Source organism: Solea senegalensis, linkage group LG9, assembly GCF_019176455.1.
Source record: "Solea senegalensis isolate Sse05_10M linkage group LG9, IFAPA_SoseM_1, whole genome shotgun sequence".
NCBI classification, from domain to species: domain Eukaryota; kingdom Metazoa; phylum Chordata; class Actinopteri; order Pleuronectiformes; family Soleidae; genus Solea; species Solea senegalensis.
The window spans coordinates 6,176,261-6,203,880 of record NC_058029.1 but is presented as its reverse complement, the minus strand read 5'-3'; the positions used below and the strand labels follow the sequence as shown (position 1 = coordinate 6,203,880).

Genomic DNA, 27,620 nt, shown 5'->3' with positions numbered 1-27,620 from the left:
AGTTAAATCCTCCTTCTGTCCTGATAGCTATAAATGTCTCATTATCACATGCTTTGAAATATCATAATCAACAAAGAGTGAGAAAATACACATAAAAACCTGTCTGTGTTAGAAAAAGATCGCTCTAAAATGTGCACACAGTAACTGAAGAATAGAGTGAGGCTAACTGTTTGTCAATAAAACAACCCGTTTCTGCAAAGAGTTATCAACTCAGCACGAAACGCGACTAAAATCCCTTAAAAAAATGCACTTAAGTGACTGCAGTTGTGGGTTGGTGGCATTTTGTGCTTGAGTTGCAACTTCCTAACATGATGCATATGCATCGATGAAATCATCATACCAGACTCTTTGCACTCTGGCAACCACCTCTTCACTCTGCTACCCTCCTGAGGGAGATCTGTGAAGACGAGCGCCTCCAGGTTCCTGAGCACTTTCTGTCTCTGTGCCATCAAAGAACACACAATACACACAACCTGTGCAATAGTTACCTTATATACAGGACAATACTGTGTTGATACACGGAGATTCACGGAGATGTATGACAGGACACAAACCCCGGTCTCTGTTGTGCTACACCCGACACCCCATCCCATTAAAACTTACTGTACGTGCTCCTTTACCCCTTTTGAATATGACTTTGACTGTCCCATAATAGCACACTGTAAAAATTTGGTTCTAATTTGGGCTGCTGTTAAACTTGGCAGAGCGTGCATGGTGGAGGCTGTCAAATGCTCGCTGGGATGGCTCACTTCCACTGTTGCTGGACGGCAACAAGGCAATTAGGAGTCACACAGCAGAGACGCACGCACGCACACACGCACGCTGTGGAAGGTGCACATGTGGAGACGCAGCCAGGCAGAAAAACGTTGCCTCATCACTCAGCGAATGACACACACACACACACAGCCGCGACCGCAGCTCCGGCACAATTTGCTCCTGCAGCGTGTTGCATAACCTGAGGCTGAGCACCGGCAAAGCCACAAATACTGTCCAGTCTCCAGTCCAGCTGCACCACAGCCCAGAAAGCAGACCCCTCCCTCTCCAGCCGTCACACTCCTGTTAAGACGATCACCTACCACTGGACTGGTTCTGTTGCTGTAAACAATACAGGACGCTACTGGAGGACGTGTTATTCTTTTAACTCCCTCTCTCTCTCTCCTTCTCTCCCCTGTGTTATGTAATCCTCCTTGGCCACAGTGGCCGAGCAGTTCAAATGGCAGCAGAGTCCAGGTCTTGCGTAAGTGCACAGAAAGACGGGGCTCTCGACAACGACACTGTGGTGAGGTACGACACTGAGGGAAAATACCTGGAGATCTTAAAGATTTTTCTCTCTGCAGTCGCCTTTATTCACTCAGTCCCTCTGTGATGCACTCTGTGTTGGGTTCAGCCCGACGTCACTTGCTCGACTACACAAAAACAAGAGCACATTAGTCCAATTTTAGCAGAACTTCACTGGCTCCCAGTTTGTTTCTGGATTGATTTTAAAATTCTTTTATTTTGTTTTTAAATGTCTTCATGGTCTTGGCCCACAGTATCTGTCCGCCTGCTTTAGTCATACGCTCCCTTACACTCTCAGGTTGGCAGATCAGTCACTGTTAGTCGTCCCTAAGCACTTTGGCCTGTGTTGTCTTTAAAGTGCTTTATAAATAACGTTGGATTGGATTGGACTTCAAGCATGGTTCTGCAGACCTCACAGATAAATGCTGCCACAACATAGAAACGGACAACTGCGGTCGCACAACAGTAACACAGTGACTGTGATGTAAAGTTAGGCCCTTTCCTACTGTACATATAAAAGGTTTATTTTAAAGCAATACAAACATACTTATAGGTGGTAAATCTGCAAATGAACCTCTCTTAATGTAACACAATCTGAACATATATACTGAGGTCCACTACTGTGAATCATCAATTCAGTATGTGGTTCTAGAAAGTATATTATCATCATCCTTCCTCGTGCAATACAAGAAATGATACACCACGGCAAATATCGATATTTTAATGCATAAAAGAAGGCGCGAAGGCTACGTTAACAGATGCTCCATCCATCTTCAATACATAGACTTTATGCACTTTGTTCTCTATGTTGTGAATAAATAGAAAAATCCTGCACTTTCAACTTTTCACGGACGTTTTTGTTTTCTTCAGATAGACAGATATTGTGATGTGTCGCTACACGATCGTCCTGCGTGATATTATAGGTATCGTGTATCGTATCGTATCGTGAGGTAACCTGTGATTCCCACCCCTAATGTACATATATGCAAAATGTGGCCAATGCAACTTTTTCGAATAAGTATGCGGTGAGTCAAACGACACAGGAGGAGATCGTTGCTCTCCAGAGTTTCTTAATTATACATGATATATACATATATATATATATATATGTATATATATATATATATTTATAATATACATATATAATAGAGTGGTCTTAAAAAGATTACGTTTTCTGTTGTCAGTCACGTTCACATTAAGGTCACATGTAGTTGTGAATGTGAACAGTCAAATCTGATCTGTGATGAATCAGGTGTGTTCCATTCACATGGCCACCTATGATGTGACTTTAAGCTGGATTTGAACTTCAGTCTCAACGTTGTGCTATGAATGTCCTTCAGGAAAGACTGTTACCTCCATTAGTGTGGCCGCGTTGGACGGTGGACAAATAAAGAACAGAGACACATTCTCCGTCCCACATGTTCCGGGTTTATGCGACTTAAGAAGGAGACATGGGAGACGTGTGATCCCTCGAACAACGCGACTTATCCGAGTTTCTGATCTTTAATGCTCACATTATCACCATGGGAGACATGTGTCCACAACAGGAAAATGAGTGGACTTCCTTGATTTATTTCGGGTCCTCTGCATTAGCCAGCCTTCAAATTGAGCCTGATCTGTGTGTGTGTGTTTGTGTTTTTGGCTGTTTTTACAAGCCTCCCTCCACAAACCAACAGCCGCCACATGACAGGGTTTATTTAGAGAAGCGCAGGGGGAGATTATCCAGAGGTTTCACTCTCTGACTAACACCATCTATCACACGCAGGCTCAACAACAAAGCCGACTGAGGCCTGCACAACACAACACAACACACACACACAAGTGTTAACAAGGCCAACTAAAAACACGGCCGTGGGCCCAGACTTGTGCCTTCACTTCAAAACATAGACACATTCATTTTCTTAAATATCATAAAAGCTTTCATCTTAGAACGGTCTCACTTCTATAGTTGTGTGAGCCAATGTTTAGAAAACAAAAGAAAATGTACAACTGAGTGGACAGTGACCAGATCAGGAAACTGAAGTAAACAGTAATAAGAATAACAACTAAACAAACACGGTCCACTATCAAAGTGGAACTGATACACATTTATATGTGTTGTATGTTTTATTATTGAATCAAATATTATGCTCACTGAATGTGACAGTACACAGTTGATTTTGTGTTGGATTCTTTATCGTGAAGTACTCGCGAGCTCTGCGGTCTCTCTGGATCCTTAGTGATCCAGGACAATGTTCAGGCCTCCTCCTCAGGCCCGACAGCTATCTTCACTTTTCATCCATACAGCTGGCAAAGAGAAGAGTTGCCTGGTTTAGATGCGGCCTGTTAATTTGAACATTTTGCCGGCTACCTGCCAAAGTGTTGGATTCTGACGCATGACGGGGCTGTGTGACATCAGCTACGACAATCCAAAACATCGAAACAACAACAATCCAAAACAACAACGATCTGGTGACAGAATCGCAGCGCAGATGTCGCGAGTCAGGACACATGGGGAAACGTTAAGATCCTGGCAGCCCTGCTTCTTCTCAATTTTGTGTTGAAATGTGTTTGTGCTCTGGGTGGAGACAGGACAGGAGGCGATGTTCCCGGCACCCACAGTCTGCCACTACATTACACACACTCTGCTTACTAAGCTATTTACTAGGCATTTACTAGGCATTTCTACTCCTTTCGGGCCTTTGTGCATCCTGTTAAAAAAGTGACACATCCTTCCTGCAGACTTTTTAAAGGTCTGACTAGAGGCTGGTCTGAAAACTGTGGCAAACAGCACTTTCTGTCCTGCAGCGTCGTCGCCACAACAAAGTCTCTGTATGCGGTTAATACCAAACCGAACGAGCCTTCAGTCTCAGTGTCTTTTCATTGTTGAAGTAGCTCTAATGTTTCATGTCGCCTCGTTTGTGAGTTTTCACACTGGTTATTTGAACTGTTTGAACGCTCGCGTTTTTAATGCGACACAAGCGTCCGTCGACGAGTGGTTCAAAGTGTGTAATGTGCTGAATCGCTACCTGATGGGGAAAGTAATTAGTGCCTTTGAATTCAGCTCAATAAATAAAAGCAAGCGGGCAGCATGTGCTCCACATTTGCTTTGCAAATAAGTAGTAAATCTCTGGCACACCACGTTCCCTCCCTGTAACAAACAGCCCTTCTTTAAATGCAGTTTAAAAAGCTTTGCCAGGATTATAAGTGTTCTGACAGGAGATTTACAGCAGCGGGCACCATGTCCCTGTCAGACGTGAGTGACTGTTTGTCTTTCTATAGTGGAAAGTACACATGTTGGTTTCAAAACTCATTTTCCTGAATATTCCTATTAGATTTTAGAGGTTGCTCTGCCCTGAAAATTGCTGGGAGACTTTTGATGACTCGCATAAAGACGCGAGTATATTAACTTGTGTGATTATTTCAATGTCCTGCTCCAATCTGGCTTCAGATGCTCCGACTCCGATGTGAGGATGAGCCCAAGTTGCTCTGGGTCTACCAGAGCAACTTGGGCTCATCCTCACATCGGAGTCGGAGCATCTGAAGCCAGATGTCATCTCTTAATGTAGCTTTCTCCACCCTTTTTTACCGCTGTAAACTCCCTCATTCCGTGAGCAGCGCCGCCGCGAGGAGACAGGAAGTAGTGGCGCCTGGCGAGTGAAACTGCCACGGACTGTTTACTTCATCTGTGCAGTCAAATATTGTGTATCAAAATTCGTATAGCACGAGGAAACGGCGAAAAAAAATATTAACCTCTTTGGTTAACACTGGAACATTGGTGGCGACAAAAAGGTACAGTATGTAAGTTCAAGTATGGTTTTAAAATGACACTCAGCCCAACTACACACCAACACTCTTAACTTATCTCTTAACGGAGAAAACCATGATGACATCACACTGACATCCTTACATCCATACTACACTTGAGCCACGGGAGAGACCTCGCGCTTATTTTCCATGCGAGCGACACGTGTCTTACAGCAGAAATATACAGTGAAACGTGTAGATCTGTTGCACATGAGCGGGATACGCACATCTGGAGTGAACGACAGACGCTACAGATCAGTGCTGCCGCCGCCGTCACGCGCTGCACACGTGGGAGGCGTGAGAAAGAGCATCCGTGGCTACTGTGAGCACCTGCAGATAACGCTGATGGACTGACAGAGGGGTGTGAAGGAACAAGATCAGGGTGGAGGTGGATGTGTGGCGGGGTTTCCTTCCACCCGCCTTTAGCCCAGCAACAGAGCATCTCGCCTGCTGGAATTTTCCATGGAGCGAGTGGCAGGCCGGGTATACACACAATGCCTTCCAGCTATCTTGGTTTAAATAGATGACTGTGAGGCCTGGAACGGTGTCTCCCTAACCTTCTTTGTACACACACACACACACACACCTCAATCACCCTCCTCGCCCTGATGCCCAACATTTTTAAAAGGTCTCCAGGCCCGCTGTGCCACACACACATCACTGTCCCCAAGGTCTTCCTGGAGCCCGACCAAATAAGGCTGATAGTGTTTGTGTGTGTGAACTTCCACTCATGTGTCAAGTGAAACAGACTAAATAAATCTGTCTTATCAGCTGAAGGGTTAACTGCTTGATCTCTCTCCTGTCAGCAACTGTCTCCAGATGTGAGGACCTGGCCAGTGTCACCAGTTCACATGAATGGGTATCAGTTCTGACCTCTCTCTCTCCTCTCTCTCCTCTCTCTCCTCTCTGTATGTTGACTCAATATTATTTATACCCTGTGAATGCTTTCCTGGCTGCACTTGGCACCAGACCCAATCTATTCATATTTAAAGGTATTTACACAAGAGGCAGGCCAAGGAAAACATTTAATTCAAAGTAAACCTCAGGGCAAACAAAACGTCGTGCTAATTTATTTTCACTTCAATTCATGTGTTTCACGTTTCTCATGTGGAGGGAGAGATCATAGAGTTAATGGCTCCGTAGTCTCATTTGATGTGATTACCTAGTTTTCTAGAGCGATGCTCTTTTCTTTTGATATACTCAAAGAAACTGTTTGTCTTTTCCACATGAGAGGTGAAAGGGTCAAGGTCAGCCACAGCAGTGTTTATCAAGCTTCATATATACATTTTTAAAGATGGCAAACTCTCAAACTTCAATGTAAGGTTTCTAATTCTATCTTTCCTGCCATTTCTGTAACAATATTATTTTTGAATGAGTGAAACCAGCCATTTCCGACTGATACCTGAAACTGATACTTAACCTAACATAACTAACTAAACTAACTGGTCATAGGGTTGAGCAAAAGATCTATATAATCACAATATAACAAAAGTTCAACTTCTAACAATATGCTTATGCACTTTACAAACACTCTTTGAGATACAACACATGCAATCACTCTGAATGTTATACTTTAATTGTTAATATTTCGCTTTCTTTACATAAAAATGTTTAAAACCAAAATGTACTGGTTTCTTTAACTCTAATCAATTCAGTCTTAATATTAATTATGATGATTATCGATAACCAGTGATTTAGGAATACTTTATCTTGAAGACGAGAGGGAAATTTGTTGCCATTTTCACAGGTACAAGTACAATGTATGTATGGAATTCTTGCGCATGTCTCACGGTCAATAGAGGAAATAACACAACACAAAACAAGGAACACAATAAAAACAGCAATAAAGACTAAATCATTCTATAATGAATGACCTTTTGGCTGTATTGTCCAGCCTTATTTGGCGAGCCCCCAAAAATCTCCCCTGTGACCCAGTCTCTGGGAATGATTGAGCTACAGAACAACACAACTGAAGGTGGTGGATTCAGCACAGAAATAACCCAAAGCCTCTTTATCACTCAGACAGGACTGCTAAATACAAGAATCACTGATTGATCAGCACACTAATGTCTAGGTCATACTTTCCACAGAGGTACGCTACAGTCCACGTGATGTGCAAACCCTTCGCCGACAAACACACGAGGACACCTATAGTGTCGAGTCCACACACACTGTATGCTCTGACTGCACAGGCTCCCTGCAGCACAACACTTTCCATTACAGCTGCTGGCACACTCTTGTTTTGGTCAAAGGAGACAAGGAAGAAGACAGTAACCATGGAAACTTGCTTGAAATTATGCAAGGAGGTCCACACACACACTTAACACATGCACTCAAGCAACACAAGGACCAACAAATGAGGGCAAAATCCAGGTGAGAAATCCGTGTCACTGGAATGGAATGTGTGATCGAGTATGCATGTGCATAATGCGAGACTGACGCAGACGCTCAGTTTGGTATGAACGGCACGGTGGCCATGCAGAAATGTGAAGCATCTCTCCGGGGTCATAAAACACAGCGAGTATGACACGGGCCTGAGTGTGTGTCTGCGTTCCAGGCGAGTTTACGGAAACAGCGGCGCGCTCAGAAGTGCGTTCAGTGAGGTCAGAGTTGATAAAGTGCAAAAAAAAAAAAAAAACCTGAACTATCTCTTTAACACAAGTTTGAACTCATGGGTTTTACTGACAGCAGCTTTAAAGCAGTGAAGGTCTTACACACACACACATACACACACTCTTCAGCGGTGCATGATGGGACTGTTTTTCCAAAATAATCACAAGCACACGTGACCACACAAATACTATTTGGGACTTCACACTCAAGTGATGGGCAAACAGTAGAGACCACATAAGGCCTGCACGTGGGTACGCAAAGGTTTTACGCACGGACGAACACTTACTTTCTGACGGGTAGAAAGGCTGCATGTCGATTTTGTACACCTCCTTCGCGTAATACTCCTCCTCGCTGCGCTGCCGCTCACACGTCGCCGCACGTTCGTTGGCTTTCTCCTGCAGCAGGTCCCTGGTGCTGTTGTAAATGGCGACAATGTCCGGGGACACCTCCTCGGGCTCCGGGAAGTCCTCCGGCGGGCTGGTGAGCTTCAGCTTGCTCAGGATCAGCCCTCGGATGGCCTCGATGCGCTTCTTGTTGAACTGGTCCATGTCCAGCGTGCTGCATGTGGACAGACTGAGCGCCACCGTGGCTAAATCCAAAGTGAGAAGAAGACTCACGACGCACAGGTTCATCTTCTCCACCACTGTCTTTAAATCTAAAACAAAAATTAAATTAAAATTAAAATAAAAAAACAGACTGGAAAATATTTGATTTAAATGTCGCCAGGTAGACGCATTTCTTGCGTAAAGATCAACGTGGAGAGCATTTACGCACACGAGCCAAGTGGCCCCGAACACGTATTTGAAAACCGTTAGATTCTATCTCCCAAGTTTCAATAAAGTATCCATGAAAATCCATTCAAATGCCTCCACCGGGGGGGGCGTGGGGTAGAGAGAGAGTCGTTACTCGGATGATCAGGTTCCCCAGCCACGGTGGTCGCACCGCGGGCGTACGCAGGGCTGAGGTACCGCTGGGTGTTCACGAGCTGAACGCGCGAGTCTTAAATGTGTGGATGAAAACGGGAGAGTTGAAAACATCTGAGGGTTATCTCGCACCTCCGCCGCACTTCAGCCCAGGTTCCTCCGCTCAGATTCACACATTCATTGCTTCATCGGGAAACAGCAACAAAAAAAAACACAACTGTCCTGTGGTCAACAGAGAGGCAATGTGTTCACAAATCCACACAGAGTCACAAAAAGTCTTCCTGTCACAGAAACAAAAACATCAACAACAAGTCTCAGCTGGGAGTTTGTGCTTGGTGCGAGTGCAGAGCGCTTTGACGCGTATTCTGTCTCACCCCATCTAGTTGGAGAACGGTTGAACTTTTACGCGTGCCAAGTGGACAGCAGTGGCCGCCTTCAGATTTACCACGTGCTCCCTCCTCAGCCCGCTTCACACCGAGACTGCGTCACTGTCGCAGCAGAGGAGACCCGTTCAATTCCGACTCACCACTGCTTATTTGAATAAAGAGTCATTAGGAGTGCGCGCTCTCTCTCTCTCTCTCTCTCTCTCCCTCTCTCTCACACGCGCTCTCTCTCTGGGACTGCGCGGCAGCGGCTACTGGCCCACTGGCCTCTGATGCGTCATGACGCAGGGTCCTAAAGCCCTTTCTTTCACACATAGAAAATAGAATACAGTGTAAAATGAACACAGACAACAAAACACATGATGTTTATACATGAAATGTATTACACCTAATTTTTGTTGGTTAAAAATTCAAAAAATTCTTCTCTTCTCTTCCATTTTTCTTAAATCAACCACAGCTTCAGTGACTGGATGGATGCAGGGTGTGGGATTTAGTGGCATCTAGGGTTGAAGTTGCATATTGCAACCAAGTGAATACCTTCTGTCCACAAAAGATGCCGATGACTAATTTCTCATTCACTTCACACTCAGTTGACTAAACAAAGGTGTGACGTGTAGTGTTGCCTCGCATCACTATGTCTGTGAAGGAGTTAATCATCAATGCCCTGATGTGAACTTTTGGAGATCCTCACATGCACATTCAGGCAGGGACGCTCCAAGGGATTTGGTGGGCCAAGGAAATGGCAAGGTTGGGGGTAGCACAGCATCAAATCAAATTGATGTTTACTGACAACCTACACCAAATGTTTCTGCTGCAACAAATTAAACATTTGGCCTGTGCTTAGTAATTTACTCAACAACAACACATATTCTTGGCTTTCTCCTTTGACTCCCTGAGGCGTTAGCAGTGCACTTCATGGTTCACAAGTTGGGCATAAGAGTTTCTGGCAGCAGGCTTGTGGCCTGGGACCTCTTTGTGGGTTCCCTGACAGAACTATTGTGGCAGTCTTCTTTGCATTGTCAATCATAAACTTTTGGGCGGGGGGACTTACAAAACTGTAGTTGCTGTGAACAATCCAGGGGGCCCCACTCTCTCTCTCTCTCTCGCTCTCTCTATCTCTCTCAGCTCGTGACTCGAGGCAATTCTCTGCCTTGTCTGCCCTGTTGTAATGCCGCAACATTCAGGACCAATTTATAGGCTTTAATTGGGCCCAAAGCAGAATATGGAGCAGTTCTGGTTATGAAACCCCACAGAGAGCAGAGCAGAGCATCTTACACAGTAAAAAAAGGAGGAGGAAAGGAAAAAAATGAAAGGAGGAGACATTAATGCAACATTACAGATGTTGACTGCCACAAAACAAATAAGAGTTTAGTTCAGGGGTCGGAAACTTAAATGATCTGGGGGCCACAGAAGTGAAGGAAGTTAAAAAAAACTACATAATATGTAGCCATAATGACATTTGTGATGATATTTCATAGAATTTCAAAAATAAAAGTTTTGATATGGAACTATAAGTTGAACAATAACAATTCAAAATTAATCTGTAAATGACAAAAACTGACAGAAATAATAATAATTATGACTATATAAAGTGGACCACTGGTTGGATGATGCAATTAATGGGTGGGAGCCAGTTAGTGCTGTTAAGGTGACATAACAAACAAATCAGGTTGTCGGCTGATTGGATGTGTCACATGTTGCCAGGTTCCACAGCGCGCTGCTCCAGCTGTGTCTCCATTGTGCACTCACTCCCTCCCCCCCTCACACACTGAACCTGCTCTGCACCAGATTGATTGATGTTCACACCCCTCACAAAATCCCATTGTTCTTAAAATTATTTACCAGGACCTGTTGTCGGCCCCTGCTCGCTCCATCCCGACCAGAGGCTGCCATCTGTCAGGCCGGACAGCTGCTCAGTGACTGTCTGCACCTACAGACAGCAGCAAACCACATGCTGTCATTAAATCAGTAACATCACCGACACGTGTGAGAAAAGGCGAGGTGTGTGTGTGTGTGTGTGTTCAGTAGAGCTCCGCACAACAGCTGGACGTACTTGAAGGTACAGTGTGTCAAATCTAGCAACATTTATGAGTGACGTTTAATGTTACAGCTGAATATCGGTCACTACACCTTTCCCTTCCAAATGTGAGAGAATCTTTGTAGCGTTGAGTTAACAAAACTCAATAGATGTTTAGTCAAATGTGGGCTATTGTAAACACATGATGGTCCAAAACGGTGGCTTTTGCAGAGCTGACCTGGCCTCTACTATAATGTATTTCATGTAATCTTGTCATCTGTATGCAATTTGTATACAAAAAAATAAGTCATTTTATTATAATTATATAATTATTTAATCTAAACTTTACACACAGGAACTTCAAAACCATCAAAGTGTTGTATAAATCACACTCTATGGTTGAATGATTTAGAGACAATATGTAATTGACAAATAACATGTTTGCAATTTGATTAACGTTATTTTACTGTGTAACAGACTAAACAAATGATGGAAGCATCACCAAATTATACCATCAAAAATATTAACTATCACACACTGTTAGATGGATACAAAGTTAAAGATGTGAATTGTTTGCAACATGTATATCAACATTTTTAAACGAAGATAATTTTACTAACCCAGTGTCCCAAATAAGCACCTAATGTGGCTTCACATGCCAACATGTGTGAGTTTGATTACAAGTGCAGTGAGCAGCTGTTTTTATGATGCGACTGTGGCTCCTGGAGTTTTCAGAAAGAGCACGCTGCACTGTAGATGATAAATGACTTGGCTGTTTATTCAACCAGCACTGTACAAAGCATTTCTATTTACACAACAGTAAAGAGTAAAAACCGATGCTTACTCTGTGATGGAGGCAGGAGCTCCACACTGAGGAGCTTCTTTCATTTCATCCACTCTCATCTGTTACGTCCCCGTTTTCACACAAAAGCAGAAACAGGAATGTGACATGTATTAAAAAAATGTTTTTCTTGTGAGTACAATCAGTAAAGGACCCTTTCTGTATTGTGTCCATCTTCCTCAGGGTTCCTTCCCCCCCACACTGTCCATGAAGACCTTCTCATCACAGTCCCTTCAGTGAATAGAAGGTCTGATCAGTCTGAATCACTTTCTTCTGCTCCGTCTCCTGTGTGTGGTTCCGTTTCTCCATCGCTGTCTTTGTCCCAGTCTTTCATGGTGGCTCCCATCATGAAGTCGTCTCTGAGGACACTCCAGGCAGGTTTCTCCTCCTCCTCCACAGCAGCCTGCTCTCACACACAAACACACTTGTTACACTACAGCTCGCACTTTTCCTCAAACATGCTATGAGGCAACACTGACACCTTGTGATCTTGCAGTGAAATTACACTTTATTTGACTAAAAACAGGTCAAATGTATTTTAACAGTTTGCAATAAGAAACTAAGTGATAAATATGTTTTGTCTTGGGAGCATGGGATCACAATTCTAGTCACATCTACAAATAAATTTTTTAATGAATGCAAGTTGAAAAAACAATGCAAGAGTAACTGTTGGATTATGCTACAGCTGGCTGTGTATGTGGTTATGTAACCAAACCACACATTCTGAAAATATAGGTCTAATTTCTTGAAGTGGCCAGACTGATGGGGAAAGAACAAAATACTTTCAAAATAGAAATAGTTTTTAAATGTAAGTGTCATTATCGTTAAATTAAGCTGCACTCAGTTTCTGTTTCCCTGTCCCTGACACTTGAGATTAAGAATTATGGCATGGCAAACTACTGCACAGGAAAAAACCTGGCACCTCAATTTCTGATCATATCCAAGTGGTGGTGTGGTGTTTGCAGCTGTATTATATCCATTTAGAAACAGGCCCATATACACACACAGAGATTAAGACATGACTGAACTCACAGTGTTCTTTTCAGTCTTGCTGCTGCCTCCCTCCGTCCTCCTCAGCACATCGATGAAATCTCTCTTGGATACAGAAGAAAGAATCTTGGCTTTCTTCCTCTCTGAGCCTCCTACTTCTTTCAGCTTGTCGTCGACAGTCTTCTGATGTTTCTTCACAGCGTTGAACAGCTGCACCACCCCTCTGAGCAGTAAAATACACCGTCACATCGGAGATGACACCGAGTTCTGACAATGTTGAACACCGCGTCACAGAAATAAGTACACACCTGGTAGCAATCCTCTGTAGACCTTTCTCCGTCTCTCGGTCCTTCCCTATGTCAGGTTTCACTCTGTTCATCATCTCCCATGTACGCCTCTTATCAACCTGGTAGACACAAGCACAAATACAGTATGTACACAGTATAGATATAGATAGCAAACATACTAGGCTGGCCATAACTATGAATTGTGATTACATAACACTAGGCTAAAAAAAACCCACATGCATATTCTATTTCCAACATGAATTTTGAACAGTGTTTGCAGAATTAGGTCTGGACGCTAATAGTCATTCGCTCATGAACGCAGCTTTAGAAAGTCTTGAACATTCAAGTAAAAAGTTGCACCCAAACAGGAGGCAGGACACTCCATCCACTAAAACAAATACTACTGCTGCTGCCACCTTGTGGTAATAGATGTGTTACTAATAGGAGGTAATTGGTTAGTTGAAGAACTGACTGATGCTTTTGGGATTGAGATTGACATGTCATGCTTTTGGCATAACAGTGTTTGTAATTATTTGGATATGTTAAAATAATCCCATATAAATTTGAGTATTGAAAACTTGAAAAATATCCCTTTAAGGTGTGTAATTTTGCAATTAATCATGACATTCACTATGGACAAATTAGTTTGTATATACGGTCTGATTACCACTTTCTTTCTCTCCAGTTGCTCCTCTCGCTCTCGCTCCTTTACTTTGTCCATCTCTTTGTTCTTAATGAGGATGCTGCTTTTGCTCTCTGTTGTTTTCTTCCCCAGGATCTTTGCCATGGCCTCTGCCCAGCCGGCGTTGGCATTTGATTCATCATCCTCCACGTCGTCGTCGTCTTCTTCTTCTTCTTCTTCTTCTTCGTCTCCTTCTCCTCCGTCTTCGTCCTCAGCCTCCTCACCAGCACTCTCTTCGTCACCTGACCCATCATCAATGCTTCCTCCATCAGAGCCACTCTGGTCATCGATGTCCTCAGACTGAGGCTCCTCCTCGTCTACGGTGTCACACAAACACACACATTAGAATACATTACTCCAACCTCTCACAACAGCTTTGCACAGCTATTCTTGTTAGGACACTGCTGGACACCCTTACTTTAACCACAACCACTTCATGTTTAAGTCTGCCTATTGCTGTGAAATCAAAACTGCTTCGTCAAAATGAATCATCATGCTAAGAACATTGCCTGTGACCCTAACCATGTCCTGAACCATGAAATGCAGACTATTATCATTAGGTCTCTAGAGTTAAATAGGGTTAGACTGGAGACCAGTCAATCTTGGAACTAAATATGGAACTTTAAGGAGTCTTAAACACCATCTTACAACGTGTGTATTTATGTCTGTGGTGATTGTAATGTTTAATGTCTGTGGTTTTTTGTGTACCATATGTTTTAGTAAACAACGCTACTGCAGTGCAACTGATGATTTTCAGACATGTTCTGACATTAAAGTATTATCGTATAGTATGACCAGGCGCTGCCTTAAGACAGAGTACACACTCTCAATCACCACCAAGTTAGCCCGAAGGCTAACGGTAAGGCTAACTTAAGTTAAGCTAAGCTCCGTAGTAGGGCAGAGGAAGCATTTCGCTCACCGCCATTTCCGTTTTTCAGACATATACGAACATCGTGTTGGGTTTTTAAAAGCAGACAACGATAAAACAATAATTAAGTCTCACCCGGCGTCTGCACATGTTTCTTCGCCACAGCTGCCATAGTTGAGTTACATTGAAATAGTTCCGTTTCCGGTACTTCCGCCCTGCTCCGTTCCGACCACACAACATGACATAAATGTTTTAGAAATCTTTAAAAAACACGTTTAAAACTGTAAAAAATAAAAATGTTATTGTTATTTTATTTTATTTTTTTAATTCACCACAACCACTACAACAAAATGTTCTGTTCAGGAATGCAAGTAAATAACTATAATTTGACATCTTAATCAAGAAATAATAATGTGCTTTACTAGTTGTATGATAAACCTTACATTGGGTGTGTTTGTATGTATTTTCCATCACAGTAGGTAGAATATTAATTATTAGATATTATATTAGAATATTCATAAGTAGATTTCTGCTTCTGTTATAACAACACAGTAGGGTGGAGTTGCAGACTTTACACAATATAATGTAAAACACAATTGTGCATAATATATGAGTAAAGGAAGGTGTTTAGATTGCAAATTATCATTTTCCAATGACCTCCAATATATGTCCCACACCTTGATTAGTTTCACCTGCTGCTCAGTGGGGCCTTTGCATTTTGTGAGGTCACAGTATGGAAAACCACAGGTGAAAATCATCAAACATAATAATGGCTGAGTTCTTTTTTCACTTCTTCAGGTTCAGGGTCCATGCTTGTTCATTGTCACACTGTCACACATTACTCACTTACCAGTGTTAGTATGCAGTCTCCACTTATCACTCACCCCCCAGCAGCTCGTCTAATCAGCTACAGTATCTTTGAGCAACTTTCTGTGACACTGCCTCTGGTCTTGTGATTTTGAATCCTCCACTGCCTGAAATCTCACTCCCTGCCTGTGTATTGAACCCTATTTTTTGCCTCATGAACTCTTATTTTGCTTGCAAACATTTTCTATCATGTCCTCTTGAAACAATTGTTCTCAAAAGCCTAACATGCTTGTTGTAGATGCATAAAACATGTTTATGGTCCTGGGGGAGTGATTATAAATGTACATTAAATGTACATACGGCAATGTGAAAATATTTCAACCTGGGCTGAAGGTGAAAAAGAACAAGTTGTTTTGACAACACCTTGACAGCACATACTACAGCAACATACAACATTTCCTCACAGTTAGACTTAGACTTCCTTTTATTGTTATTGCATAGAAAACACAGCAGTGAAAACTGGCAACGAAATTACGTTGCTTGGCAAGCAGATAAAAAACCAACACATAGCATTGAATTGAGGTAGATTATTGTGATTAGTAAAATAAATAAATAAATAAGTGTTTGACAGTTGCACAAAAATATCAAAACGATGATATTCCACCTTATTTAGTGATGTGTACGGGATCAGAAAGAGAAACCTGACAGACCTATATAGAGGCATGTTGCCTTACTTGTGACACTGAACACAAGAGTGCTGCAGGGAACCTGCACACAGGATCACTCAGAGGACAGACACTGCTGGACAAACCGGTAGTAGTAGGTGTGTCGTGTGTCGGCTGCTGTCAAATAAACACGAGGGAAAGCAGCACTTCTAAGCACGACTCAATGAGAGCAGCCACTCACCTGAGAGGCACGTGTGGAGAAAGGCTGAGGTGAAACTCGCAGGAGAGGAGGACGAACAACATGGCACAGACAAAAATGGGTAAAGACACTTTCTGAATCAGCATTCTCATTCATCTCTGTGATATTGACAGGAAGCTACAGTGTCTTAATGCTTTCACCTCTCGAACAAAACAAGTTAACAGTGCTACAACAGTATATCAGTTGTCTTGTCTTCTGTGAGATAAAAATGCAAAGACCGTTGTTGGTGATGGGGGATTACGGTGTTCCAACCATTGTCTCCTTTTTCTGCCTTGAATTTCATAGTTTTGTCATGAGTTATTGGAGTCACATGCTGAGTGTGTAGTGATAGGTATCATGGCAGCATTGTGGCTCTGCTGGTGAAACCAGATCAGCCAGTCAGTTACACATCAGAGAGTCAGTGAAGTAATTCACTGTTACATTGTCACAGTGAATATGTTTTTAAACGAGCACAAACTAAAACATTTTGCAGTGTTAAATAAACACTTAAAGAGTTCATTTAACACTGTGTCCGAGTGTATTTGGTCCTTATCAGAATTGGTGTTTAATTAACTCTTTCCTAGTGGGCATTCTACTCAATCTGTTGTTGTAGAAACTCTGATAAAGTCATTGAACTTTGACACTGCATATTTAACACTGCGAAATGTACTCTGAAAACTCTGGGACTGTATTTATTCTGAATGGGCCCCTTTGAAAACATGTTAAATGAAATAAAATGTACCACTATGGATGTAATGGTAAAGCCACATCTGACAGGGCAAATCAGAACGTCTGCATAGGTTACTACTGAAATTAAAATGGAGCCTCATCGTTTTAAAAAAGGGTTTCCAAATGTACAGATAACAACAAAGATACTAGGCTGGATGTATTGCAAGACTGGTGTTGTCTTTGCCACCAGTAATGAAGACAAAAAAGCAAAACTATTAACATTGAATCGTGCTTTACAACTTATTAACATCAATCTAGCAAACGTTCATAGAGAGGAGAGATGAAATGACCTTAGAGCAATGCCTAACATTTTTCCTCTCGACTTGTCTCAGGTGCCAGGAACCCTCTTACAGAGGCAGCTGTAGGCTTTGCACTGGGAACTGTGGCAGGCTGTATACTGGGAGCCACCGAGGACCCACTGGACAAAACCCTGTCGATGATGACTGAAGCAGGATCACTGAGACCGGTAATAGAGGAGATAGAGAAAGTTGGTCCTTTAGGGCTTGGGACCTTGATTGGAGCCTCAGCACTGACCACAGCGACGACATCGGCAGTAGCTGGTGTGATTCTGGCAGCAGTGGCGGCTTCCATGTTTGTGGCCACCAGGAGCTGCACGGCCTCCCACTCAAACTCCGGTGGTTTGTGGGCATCAGCAGGATTGGCTGGAGCCTTCGGGACCACTCTCAGTGGAGCCACGCTTGGGCTTGCTGTTGAATGGATTGTGATGAAGTACGGCATGATGGGTCTTCTGTGGGCTCTGAGCATTTTCACTCTGTCAAAACCTCCCCTGCACTTTGTACTGAAGCTCCTCTGGAAACAGAGTGAGGCCTGTTGCACTCTGGGGTCTACAGATTGGGTCAGGGAAAGGGAACAGATTGAGAGTACAGAGTCTCAGCAGAGACAGAGAGTGGCTGTGCAGATAGAGCAGAAGATCCTGACACTGGAGAATGGAAGCGACACTTCTGGAAATGAGGACAGGACAACGTGGGACACTGAGCGACGGCAGAGAGAGGAGATCGAGAGGAAGAAGGTGAAAGCTGCAGAGGCAGAGATGGAGCAAAGAACCCTCCAAGAATGGATCAACACTGTGGTCGTCAAACATGTGGACTTCCTGGCCTTCTCAGGAATACCAATGACAATTGTTGCTATAGTAACATCAGGCTTTGGGATCTTTGGCTACGGAGGGCACCAGTCTGTATTCATAGTGCTTCTGGCTTTGGTTATAGTCATGGCCTATTTTCTAATAAAATCTTCTGACTTTAAGTTCTGGATGTTAGTAGGATGCATGGGAATGCTAGCAACGTTTGTCATTGCCATGCTCACCCTACACGCTGGACAGATGGTCGTCACAACTGCCATGAAGATGCATGCGACAGGGCAGAAACCATCCCGGGAAGACGTTAGAACTCGCATGAACCAGGGGTCCTCTTTGGAGGCATTGAAAGCAGCTTTCTTTGTGGCAAAACTTTGTCAGCTGGCATTGGGGGCCGCAGTGGGGGGGCCACTAGTGAGGCAAGCAGCTGGAGAGGTGAAAGTCATAGCAGGGGCGGCTTTAGTGGCACTAGGTTTACTGGTTGGGGTGGAGGTTTTAGCTCCAGCTCTGGGGAAAGGGGGTCAAAGTGGGGCTCTGCTTGGGGTGGTGGGTGCGGCGGGGGTGTCGGTGGGCGCAGCATCAGCTGTGGCCGGAAGGTGGTCGTCATGGCAAGGAACTTTGGGAACGGTAGCAGGATTAGTTATCGGGGCATTAGCGATGGGGAAATGGCATGTTGTCAACATTGGACTGCAGGTGCCTGTGGCTTATGTCTTTGCCATGACCAATCCATTTTAACACAACATGTGTCAAGATCCCATGGGCCTTCTGTCAAAAATGTTATTAGTGCACAATGAGCTGCCAATGTTTATCGTTTATCTAGTTTTTAACTACCTATTTTATGGCGTATAATGTTTGTCAATGTTATCTATTTTCTACAAAAATGTTTCAACCTCTGTTCAGATTAAAACTCCTTTGTTAAATCCCTCTGCCATTTGAATATTAAATCATGCATTCCATTTTTAGGTCCTGGGTTCAAGTAAATATATTTTAATTTGACTGTTTAACACCATACTGACCAGTTTTCCTCTGTTTGGTATGCAAGTTGTTCTTCTGGTTTTCTGTCAATTGGATGCCACAAGGACAATGTATGCAACTCAAGTGATGTGTTGATAAGGATGACATGTGTAAAAGAATGTGTGTGTGTGTGTGTGTGCTTTTTTTGTTATGCCATAAGGACCTTTTCCGCTATAAACACTGACCTTTGTCGGAATCAGGAAACAAAACCTGGTCCTGATGAGGCAGAACCTAATTTTGAGGCTCTGATTAAAGTTGGGATTAAAACATGTAGCGTGGTTAGATTAATGTTAGGGTTAGGCTTTAACTGGTTGTGGTTAAGGTAAAAGGGAAAAGGTTCTGGTAAGTACAGTACTGTACAAATGAACAGACGACTAACATGCTTCTGACTGGATTTATCTGATACCGGACCAGGAATGGACAACAATCTGGAGTTTACCATCCCAGTATCTTGTCATAAATAAATCTATTTTATTGCACCAAGGTTTTACTTGCACAAAGATACAGTGACATTGATGTGAACTTGTATGTCTGTCATCAGGCTCCAAAGGATAAACATCATTTGTGAGTGTAGACAGTTTAAAGTACCAGTTTGTTTACATATTACTACATTCCTTTAGTACAACTATACTGTACACACATGAGTGCATCTGCATGTGACTGTATGACGGAGAGAGGGAGAGAGAGAGAGAAATAAATAAATGATTGTACTTTATCATAACCTGATAAAGCACACTACCTCATGCATGTTTAGTTATTAATAATAAAAAGAAGCTTTTTTCTTCTTCATTTGGCTTCTCCCTGTCTTGTGGTCGCCACAGCGGTTGATCTGTGTATTTGGTTTGGCAGAGACTGGCTGGGGTCAATTTAGAGTGTCCAGTTATCATTGAGCAATGGGGATTGGGTACCTTGCTCAAGGTTACCGCACTCCTTGACTTGGCGGGACTCAAACCAGCAACACTCCAGTTATAAGGTAAGTTCCTACTCGACTTGGCGATGGGCTGCCCCATTTAAATGATTAAACCATGTTTCATTATTCATTTATTTATTCTATATCATCTGAAGACTTGTACGAGTGAAATGACAATAAAGCAGAAATATCTAAAGAAACAAAACCATCTAAATACATAATATGATAGTAACCACTGACAAAACTCGGCTGGTACTTACTTCCCAGTTTATGTTTTACTGCAGCACAAACAGCAAAAAACAAATCCAGTATTTCATAGGTGTTAATTATGCATTTCCTGTGTCAAACCTCATGGTGAAGCTGTAAAAGACCCAGCACAACACAGCGGTCCAAAGTACATGAGGATCAGATTACTAAATCTTTCCTGTCTCATCATGTGACACAGAGCAGAGCAGTCACATGACACACAGTTTAACATATCAGGAAGTGAGTGAGTGTTGCTGCTCGGGGGAAATTCCAGGAAGAAGAGAAGACTGCAGGATCTTCAGTAAACAGGTAATACACACCACCATGCTCGTTCTCTTCTTTGCATGTAGTTTAAATACACGACATATGATTCTCCTGCATGTTAAAACTCCTCCTGGAGCAACATTGGTTCAACAGTTTAGATTTTGTTTGTTAAATAAATAAATAAATGTTCAAATGACTTATTTTGTCATGTAAAAACAAACTCGACCTTGTAATGGAAAATAGTTGTTGTTAATACATAGTAGCGAGAGTTGTGGCTGTTTGTTTCATGGTAAAAACTGAAGGCTATAGTGTTAAATTCACTGTTACATAGTGAACACTGGTAGTAGCTTCATAATAACAATGAACGTATGTGTGTGGGACCTAAGAGAGGGATGAATTTCATATTTAGTTATTATACATTTTTATTATACTGATGCTAGACTGTAGTTACTGTGATTACCATGCTCTTACCTTAGTATTACTTTGGAAATACTGTAATATTATCTTTTCATTACAACATTACCGTAGAAATAAGTAGATATTACCACAATATTATCTCCTTACTAAAAAAATAGGAGCATATCATCACTGTTTTGTTACTGTACTGCAATGTAAAGTGTTACCAATACAACAAAACAAAGTGACCAGTTTCAGTGTCAAGCAACATTCTGACTGTGTGTGTGCTTCTGTATGTCAGTAAACATTGTATTGTCTTCTCATAGAATGGGGCCCTCATCAGTAGCTCTGCTCCTTGCCGTGATCTCCCTGACTGCAGCGCTGGACAATGGAATGCTCAAGACTCCACCTATGGGATGGATGGCATGGGAGCGCTTTCGCTGTGACATCGACTGTAAAGATGACCCGCAGAACTGCATCGGGTAGGATTCACTGGGAAAAAGTCGGATTTAGTTTTCACTGGATATTCTGAACTGAAATGACTCCACATGAACCATGTGTGGATCCATTCTTGTCCATTTGCATAACAAGCTGCAGGCCGGTTTGTCAGCTGTTGTATAAACATGCCAATGTAAGACGGTGAAATTTGCTCAAGTGATGATCCGTTTGTGAAGTCACCCATGAGAATCTGAAATACCGCGTTGAAGCCTCCAGAATCGTGATTTGGCCACATTTGCAACTGTAAGTTCACAGGCCTCATCTGCATCCACTGGATAATACACTGTTATTTACACTGGAGTCCATATATGCACCATAGTACTGTCTATTTTCCTCTAAAAGGTAGTATAAAAACAACAGAATTACAGAAAATGATTTTCATTTTAAAAGACTTTTACTCTTAAACAAACATACCTATGACTAATATATTTGATTCCCGCCTTTAAAAGCTTTCAAATGTCACACAATGGACCTCTATGCACCTTTTGGAGACATTTTAAGAGGTCTAAGGCTTGGAGATGTCACCAAGTGTGCAGCAACAAAAGCATGTAGTCAATGCAGTCATAAATAATTGATAGAAAATTAAATATTCCTGTTCTGTGAGATAACTGTTAGATGCAGCTATAGAACACAATAACTTTAAGGAAACTAACAGAAGAATGCATAACATGTGACTCAAACCTAAACACAGAGATGATGCAAAAACATGTAAAGGTGTCTCCTCCATAACTGATGAGCGCCGTTTTTTTTTCTTCTCCCGCCTGCAGTGAGAAGCTGTTCAGAGACATGGCTGACAGGCTGGTGGAGGATGGCTGGAAAGAACTGGGCTATGAGTATGTAATGATAGATGATTGCTGGACGTCTATGCAGAGAGATGAACAAGGGAGGCTCCAGCCTGATCCCTCCAGGTTGGTGTTTAATTCACTGTGATCCATCAACACTCATGAACAAACAGTAATTCTCTAGGAAGAAATTGATTCAAAAATAATTCGATGACCTCCTAAAGTATAGGCCTACACTTTGTCACAAATCTGTTATTATGTGGTTCATTTTCAAAAGCTTGCTTTTATCCTTTGGCAGATTTGAACACTTAGACACTTATATCAGTTCACACTGAAGCAGTTAAGTCTGAAATGATTATGACACTTATATAATCTGGGTCAGAACTTGTATTTGTTTAGTCAGTAAGTAAGATTTAATTGGGTCACAAGGTTTAACTTCGTGACCCAATTTCATCTTATTTACGTTTGACACGTTCCACTGTCATATTAAAGGATTACTGACAACCACACATGCTTTATGGAGAAAGGATAGGAACTCGATCTTCCCCTTAGGGAAACTATTACATCCTGGGTAGCGTGACAAATAAGTACACGCACAGTACATATTGTCATATTACAGTGTTAGTATTGCACTTATCCTAAAAATGTAGCCCAGCCATGAAAACATGAGCCGTGGCCTCAGCCTGAAACACAGTCAGAGTCATTCTCTGGTATCGTATCAGTTGATGCATGAAATGTTCCTGTGTTTGCTCTCTCCCGAGGTTCCCAGGGGGCATTGCAAAACTGGCAAGGTACATCCATGACCGAGGACTGAAGCTAGGCATCTATGCAGACATTGGCTCCCACACATGTATGAGATACCCTGGCACCCCATTGGACAAAATTGTGATTGATGCCCAGACCTTTGCTAGCTGGGGAGTAGACTATCTGAAGTTTGACGGTTGTTACTCTAATCCCATAGAACACATGCTGGGTAAGACCGCTGACCTATTGTTGGAGATCATTTTTTGGAGATCAAGGACCAACTATAGGTTGTTTTTGTCTTGTGTCCCACAGGTTACCCTCTGATGTCCAAGGCTTTGAACGCGACAGGCAGACCAATAGGATACTCATGCAGTTGGCCTGCCTATGAAGGGGGACTTCCACCTAATGTGAGTGTCACTGTTAAACCCAAAAGCTGGGACATTGGGACTTAATACAGAACAAGGCACTCCATGGAGAAGTTGTCAGTATGAAGTCCAAGTTCTGGTATTTGACTATAGAAGTGCTTGAATGGATGACACTATGCTTGTGCAGGTGAACTACTCTCTGCTGGGGGAGATTTGTCATCTGTGGAGGAATTATGACGACATCCAGGATTCATGGGACAGTGTGCAAGACATCATTGGGTGGTTTGCCAACAACCAGGATGATCTGCAGCCAGCTGCAGGGCCCGGGCGATGGAATGACCCCGACATGGTACAGTATATTGGATTTGTCTCCATGTACAGATCACCATAAGGACAATGGCTCAGGAGGTTCAGTAGGTCTACTGCCCAGATTGTTGAGGTTCGAGTCGTGGCTCCTCCAAACTGCTTACCTCCTCACCCCTTTACCAATGAAAGTAGTTAGTTGGCATTCACTCCTGAGTCAAATAACTCCTCAAGGTAGTTCTCAGTTTTGGCTCATTGGCATTAGTGGGCACACAACCAGAGTGAGCATGGTAATATCTCCTTTGTAAGCTTTATTTTTTGACAGCAATGCAACTTCCAGCTTCATTTGCACATTCATCCTCCGGCCTTTAGCTTAGCAGTGAGCCATTAATTGTTTTTTGTAATTTGGGACAGACAGAAAGACAGACAGACAGACAGACGACTTTATTGATCCCTTTGGGAGGTTCCCTCGGGGAAATTAACAGGCAAGACACTTAACACCAAGAATTGTCCTTGCTGATAGTCAGTAAATGATATGAGAGAAAAAACATTAACAAAAACATTGTAGTGTGGATTTAGCCTCAGTGTATTCACTGTAGAAGACTAACTACAGTTGTTATTTCTCCACAGCTCATCATTGGTAACTTTGGTCTCAGTGTGCACCAGGCTCGCTCTCAGATGGCTCTTTGGGCGATAATGGCGGCCCCTCTCATCATGTCTAATGACCTGCGAAACTTGGACAACAGCGCAAGGGCAATCCTTCAAAACAAAATGGCCATTACCATCAACCAGGACCCCCTGGGTATACAGGGCAGACGCCTGCTGCAGGTCTGACACATGAGTTATATACAGAGAAATGAAAAAGTAAAGAATCAACAATGTGAGGGCTGGTGAACTCCTTCTGATAGAGCTTCGTTCTACAATAACATCAAGGTGTGTATTTTAAGTTCACATTTGTGTGTGTTGCTGAACAGGAGAAGAGTCGCATCGAGGTGTTCTGGAGGCCTCTGTCTAACTCAGCCAGCTCGCTTGTGTTTCTGAGCCATCGGACAGACATGCCCTACCTCTACCACACCTCTCTGGCAAAACTCCAGTATGAACCTGGCAACTATGAGGTTTGTCTATGTATTTTGTTTTTTTATGTGCTGTGTTGTCGGTGGGAACAAACATTTAGGACATTGGTGTGTAGATGTTTGTGACATCTAATAGAGAGACTGCAGAGTGCTCACAACTCCCTTTATCATGCACATCAGGGATCTACAGTAGTGTTTGCATACTATGAACCAGTTTCCCACATTATTTGCTGTTTCCTCTTTGTCCTTTGGTGGTTTAAGCATTTGATTTGTGTGGACAGGGCTGTACTTTTTTCAGCTTCCACTTCCACAAAATGTATTTACATGTGACAAATATACAGTATAAATAAGGAATCTACGGCACAAAGCAAAAGGGACAAAGAAGTTGTGTACCTCTTTTACGACGTATCACAGTAAACAGACCTTGGACCTTTGGAGTATTGAGTGAGAGTTTGAATTCTTCTGTCAAGCACATTTGCTTCATCTCAAAAGATCAAATATGAGTTAGATTTGTTGTAATCAGCCTCAAATATGCTCTTCTCCTGCTTTTAGGTTTATGACGTGTTTACGTCCTCAACAGTGAAAGGGTTAAATGCCACCACCGTCTTTACAGTCTCCATAAACCCCACCGGTGTGGTCATGTGGTACATCTACCCACGAAAACAGTCCCGACAACAGGTTGAAAGACTCCGCCACCAGCAGCGCAAGAAGACAAATGTATTCCGCAAATTTAAAGCTGAGCATCACAGTGTGTTATGAAGGACCAAAAAGACGCTGATTCACGATACATGATAAAATGCTGACTGACTCAATTAACTTGATAAGTGATGAATGTTTTTATTGGAATCAAATACAATGTGTTCAACTGTGGCTCAACTTCTAGTCCGTATGAGAAACACACGCTCTTATCACTGCTGCAATTTAGCTTAGTTATAATATATGTATTACATTTCCACTCCATGGTCAGTGTTGGAGATCATTCACAATTTTGTACATTGTCTAAAACTATCAGGTCCAAGTTTAACCAGGCTCCACTAGAGGGGGCTGTGAATGTGTGTAAAGTAAAGTAAAGACATACATGTCCTGCACATGTTGAATTGTACACACATGCTGAGTGCACTGACCACCTGATTGTATGAATTGTTTTTATGACCCTTTAATATTTATATCAGGAGCTGGGTCAGCTGCATGGAGACCACCATCTATATACAGTGAATACAATTGACTTGACATTTTGGACCACCACGTTTTTTTTACAACTGCCCACAAAAGACAAATAAAACATCCTTTGATCTTTGACATAAACTACAACACACTTGGTAGGGAAGAGTGAAGTGAGGGCTATTTAGCTGCAACATGACACTTCACCAATAACTCTTGCTAAATCTCTTGCTAAGTGTATGGCAGGAAGACACTGAAGTATTATTGCATTTTCTAGATTCATGTCCGTCAGAGAGCAACAGCTCAAAGACAAGGTGAGTGGAGTGGGTGGAGTCTCTGACGACATGAGCATATAGCAATACAAGCTTTATTAGCATCACTTTTGTTAACTGCAATTATGCTACCTATTTCGCTCAGGGAAGAGGTGGTTTTAATGTGTTAGCTCATTTTGGACCTCTTCTGCCATCTTGAGGGTAAAAATTGATCTCTCTCCCTCACACACACGGGAAATGAAAACCAATTCTAACCCTAACACCAGGTTTTAACCCCACCTCCCCCTCCATAAGCCCTTTAAAAATGTGAAGACCAGCAAAAATGTACCCACTTTCCCAAAATGTCCTCACTCGGTATGGTTTATACAATTGTTGGTCCTCACAAAGCAACAAATACAAGTATTTACACACACACACATGTTTGTGCAGCATTCAAAGTGAGGGCCTTCGTAGACATAATGCATTCCCTAGACCAGTGTTTCTCAATCCTGGTCCTCTGGGCCCACTGCCCTGCACGTTTTAGATGTTTCACTGCTCTAACACACCTGAATCAGATAAATAGGTCGGTACTAGGCTTTTGCGGAGCTTGTTGATGAGCTGACTATTTGAATCAGGTGTGTTTGCAGGGAAACAAAGACGTGCAGGGCAGTGGGTCCCCAGCAACAGGTTTGAGAAACACTGCCCTAAACTTGACCATCACAACTAAATCCCTAACCGTAACCCTTACCCTAACCCAATTCTAAGCTCTTAAAAATGTGAGGACCAGCCAAAATGTCCTCATTCCGTATTGTTTATAAGATTTTTGGTCCTCAAAAAGCAACAAATATAAACACACACACAGATTCCGTTCACATTATTTCAGTGTTGAAGAGTATTTCTGTGCCAGGTTGACCCTCTCTACCAGCTGCGCTGTTCTGCACCCCAGGCTCTTCCTTGGCTCTTCCTGTGGCCCCAATATCTGCTGAGCCTGAGCAAGCGATCCATGTCCACCCACATGTTTCCCACTGCAGAGCCCCTTCAGGTCTTCCTGAGCGGTGTGGGTCAGCGCCCCTCTCTGCCAGCTGCCATCATTCATGGGTGAATCCACAAAAGGAAGACATCAAATGCGCTGACATTCTCACACATGTGTGTTTGGATGTACAGTATAGGAGCTGACACACACTCAAATATTTACAGAAGCAAAGAGCCACTCGGCTGTTTTCAGCTCGTTGGAACAAAAACATACTCGGCAACAGGAAACTTACATATCAAGTTCAAAAACCCAGGAGTGCTGACAGTTTGCACTTCCATCACTGATGGAACATCATTACAGGAACTATCAACATTCGGTCCAAAAATAAACCAAACATGTGCAGAGACTCTATGGAGTTTGTGCCTTTTTGTCTTGTGATG

The 27,620-nt window shown here is 42.7% G+C and overlaps 4 protein-coding genes across 4 annotated transcripts in view; 2 read left to right on the top strand and 2 right to left on the bottom strand.

Moving 5' to 3' along the window:
• The window catches only part of tgfb2 (transforming growth factor, beta 2), a 28,119-nt gene extending 18,955 nt beyond the window's left edge, over positions 1-9,164 (bottom strand). Inside the window, exon 1 of the mRNA XM_044033398.1 lies at positions 7,964-9,164. Coding sequence (XP_043889333.1) covers positions 7,964-8,309 — 346 coding nt within the window. The 5' untranslated portion in view covers positions 8,310-9,164. The remainder of the gene's footprint in view (positions 1-7,963) is intronic.
• A 2,593-nt stretch (positions 9,165-11,757) lies between these two features.
• rrp15 (ribosomal RNA processing 15 homolog) lies at positions 11,758-14,866 on the bottom strand. Its single transcript, XM_044033361.1, has 5 exons — positions 14,804-14,866; positions 13,786-14,117; positions 13,140-13,237; positions 12,874-13,054; positions 11,758-12,244 (listed from the first exon to the last, which is right to left on the bottom strand). Exons 1-5 carry the CDS (start codon positions 14,838-14,840, stop codon positions 12,095-12,097), a joined length of 798 nt encoding a protein of 265 aa, XP_043889296.1. The 5' UTR covers positions 14,841-14,866; the 3' UTR covers positions 11,758-12,094.
• Positions 14,867-16,149: 1,283 nt separating this feature from the next.
• Positions 16,150-20,003, top strand: LOC122775155. The gene is made up of 2 exons (XM_044034937.1): positions 16,150-16,460; positions 17,440-20,003. Exons 1-2 carry the CDS (start codon positions 16,442-16,444, stop codon positions 18,933-18,935), a joined length of 1,515 nt encoding a protein of 504 aa, XP_043890872.1. The 5' UTR covers positions 16,150-16,441; the 3' UTR covers positions 18,936-20,003.
• A 605-nt stretch (positions 20,004-20,608) lies between these two features.
• LOC122775154 (alpha-N-acetylgalactosaminidase-like) lies at positions 20,609-25,665 on the top strand. The gene is made up of 9 exons (XM_044034935.1): positions 20,609-20,679; positions 21,357-21,512; positions 22,296-22,436; positions 23,072-23,283; positions 23,367-23,461; positions 23,607-23,768; positions 24,353-24,550; positions 24,697-24,837; positions 25,348-25,665. Exons 2-9 carry the CDS (start codon positions 21,358-21,360, stop codon positions 25,552-25,554), a joined length of 1,311 nt encoding a protein of 436 aa, XP_043890870.1. The 5' UTR covers positions 20,609-20,679; position 21,357; the 3' UTR covers positions 25,555-25,665.
• The last annotated feature ends 1,955 nt before the right edge of the window (positions 25,666-27,620 follow it).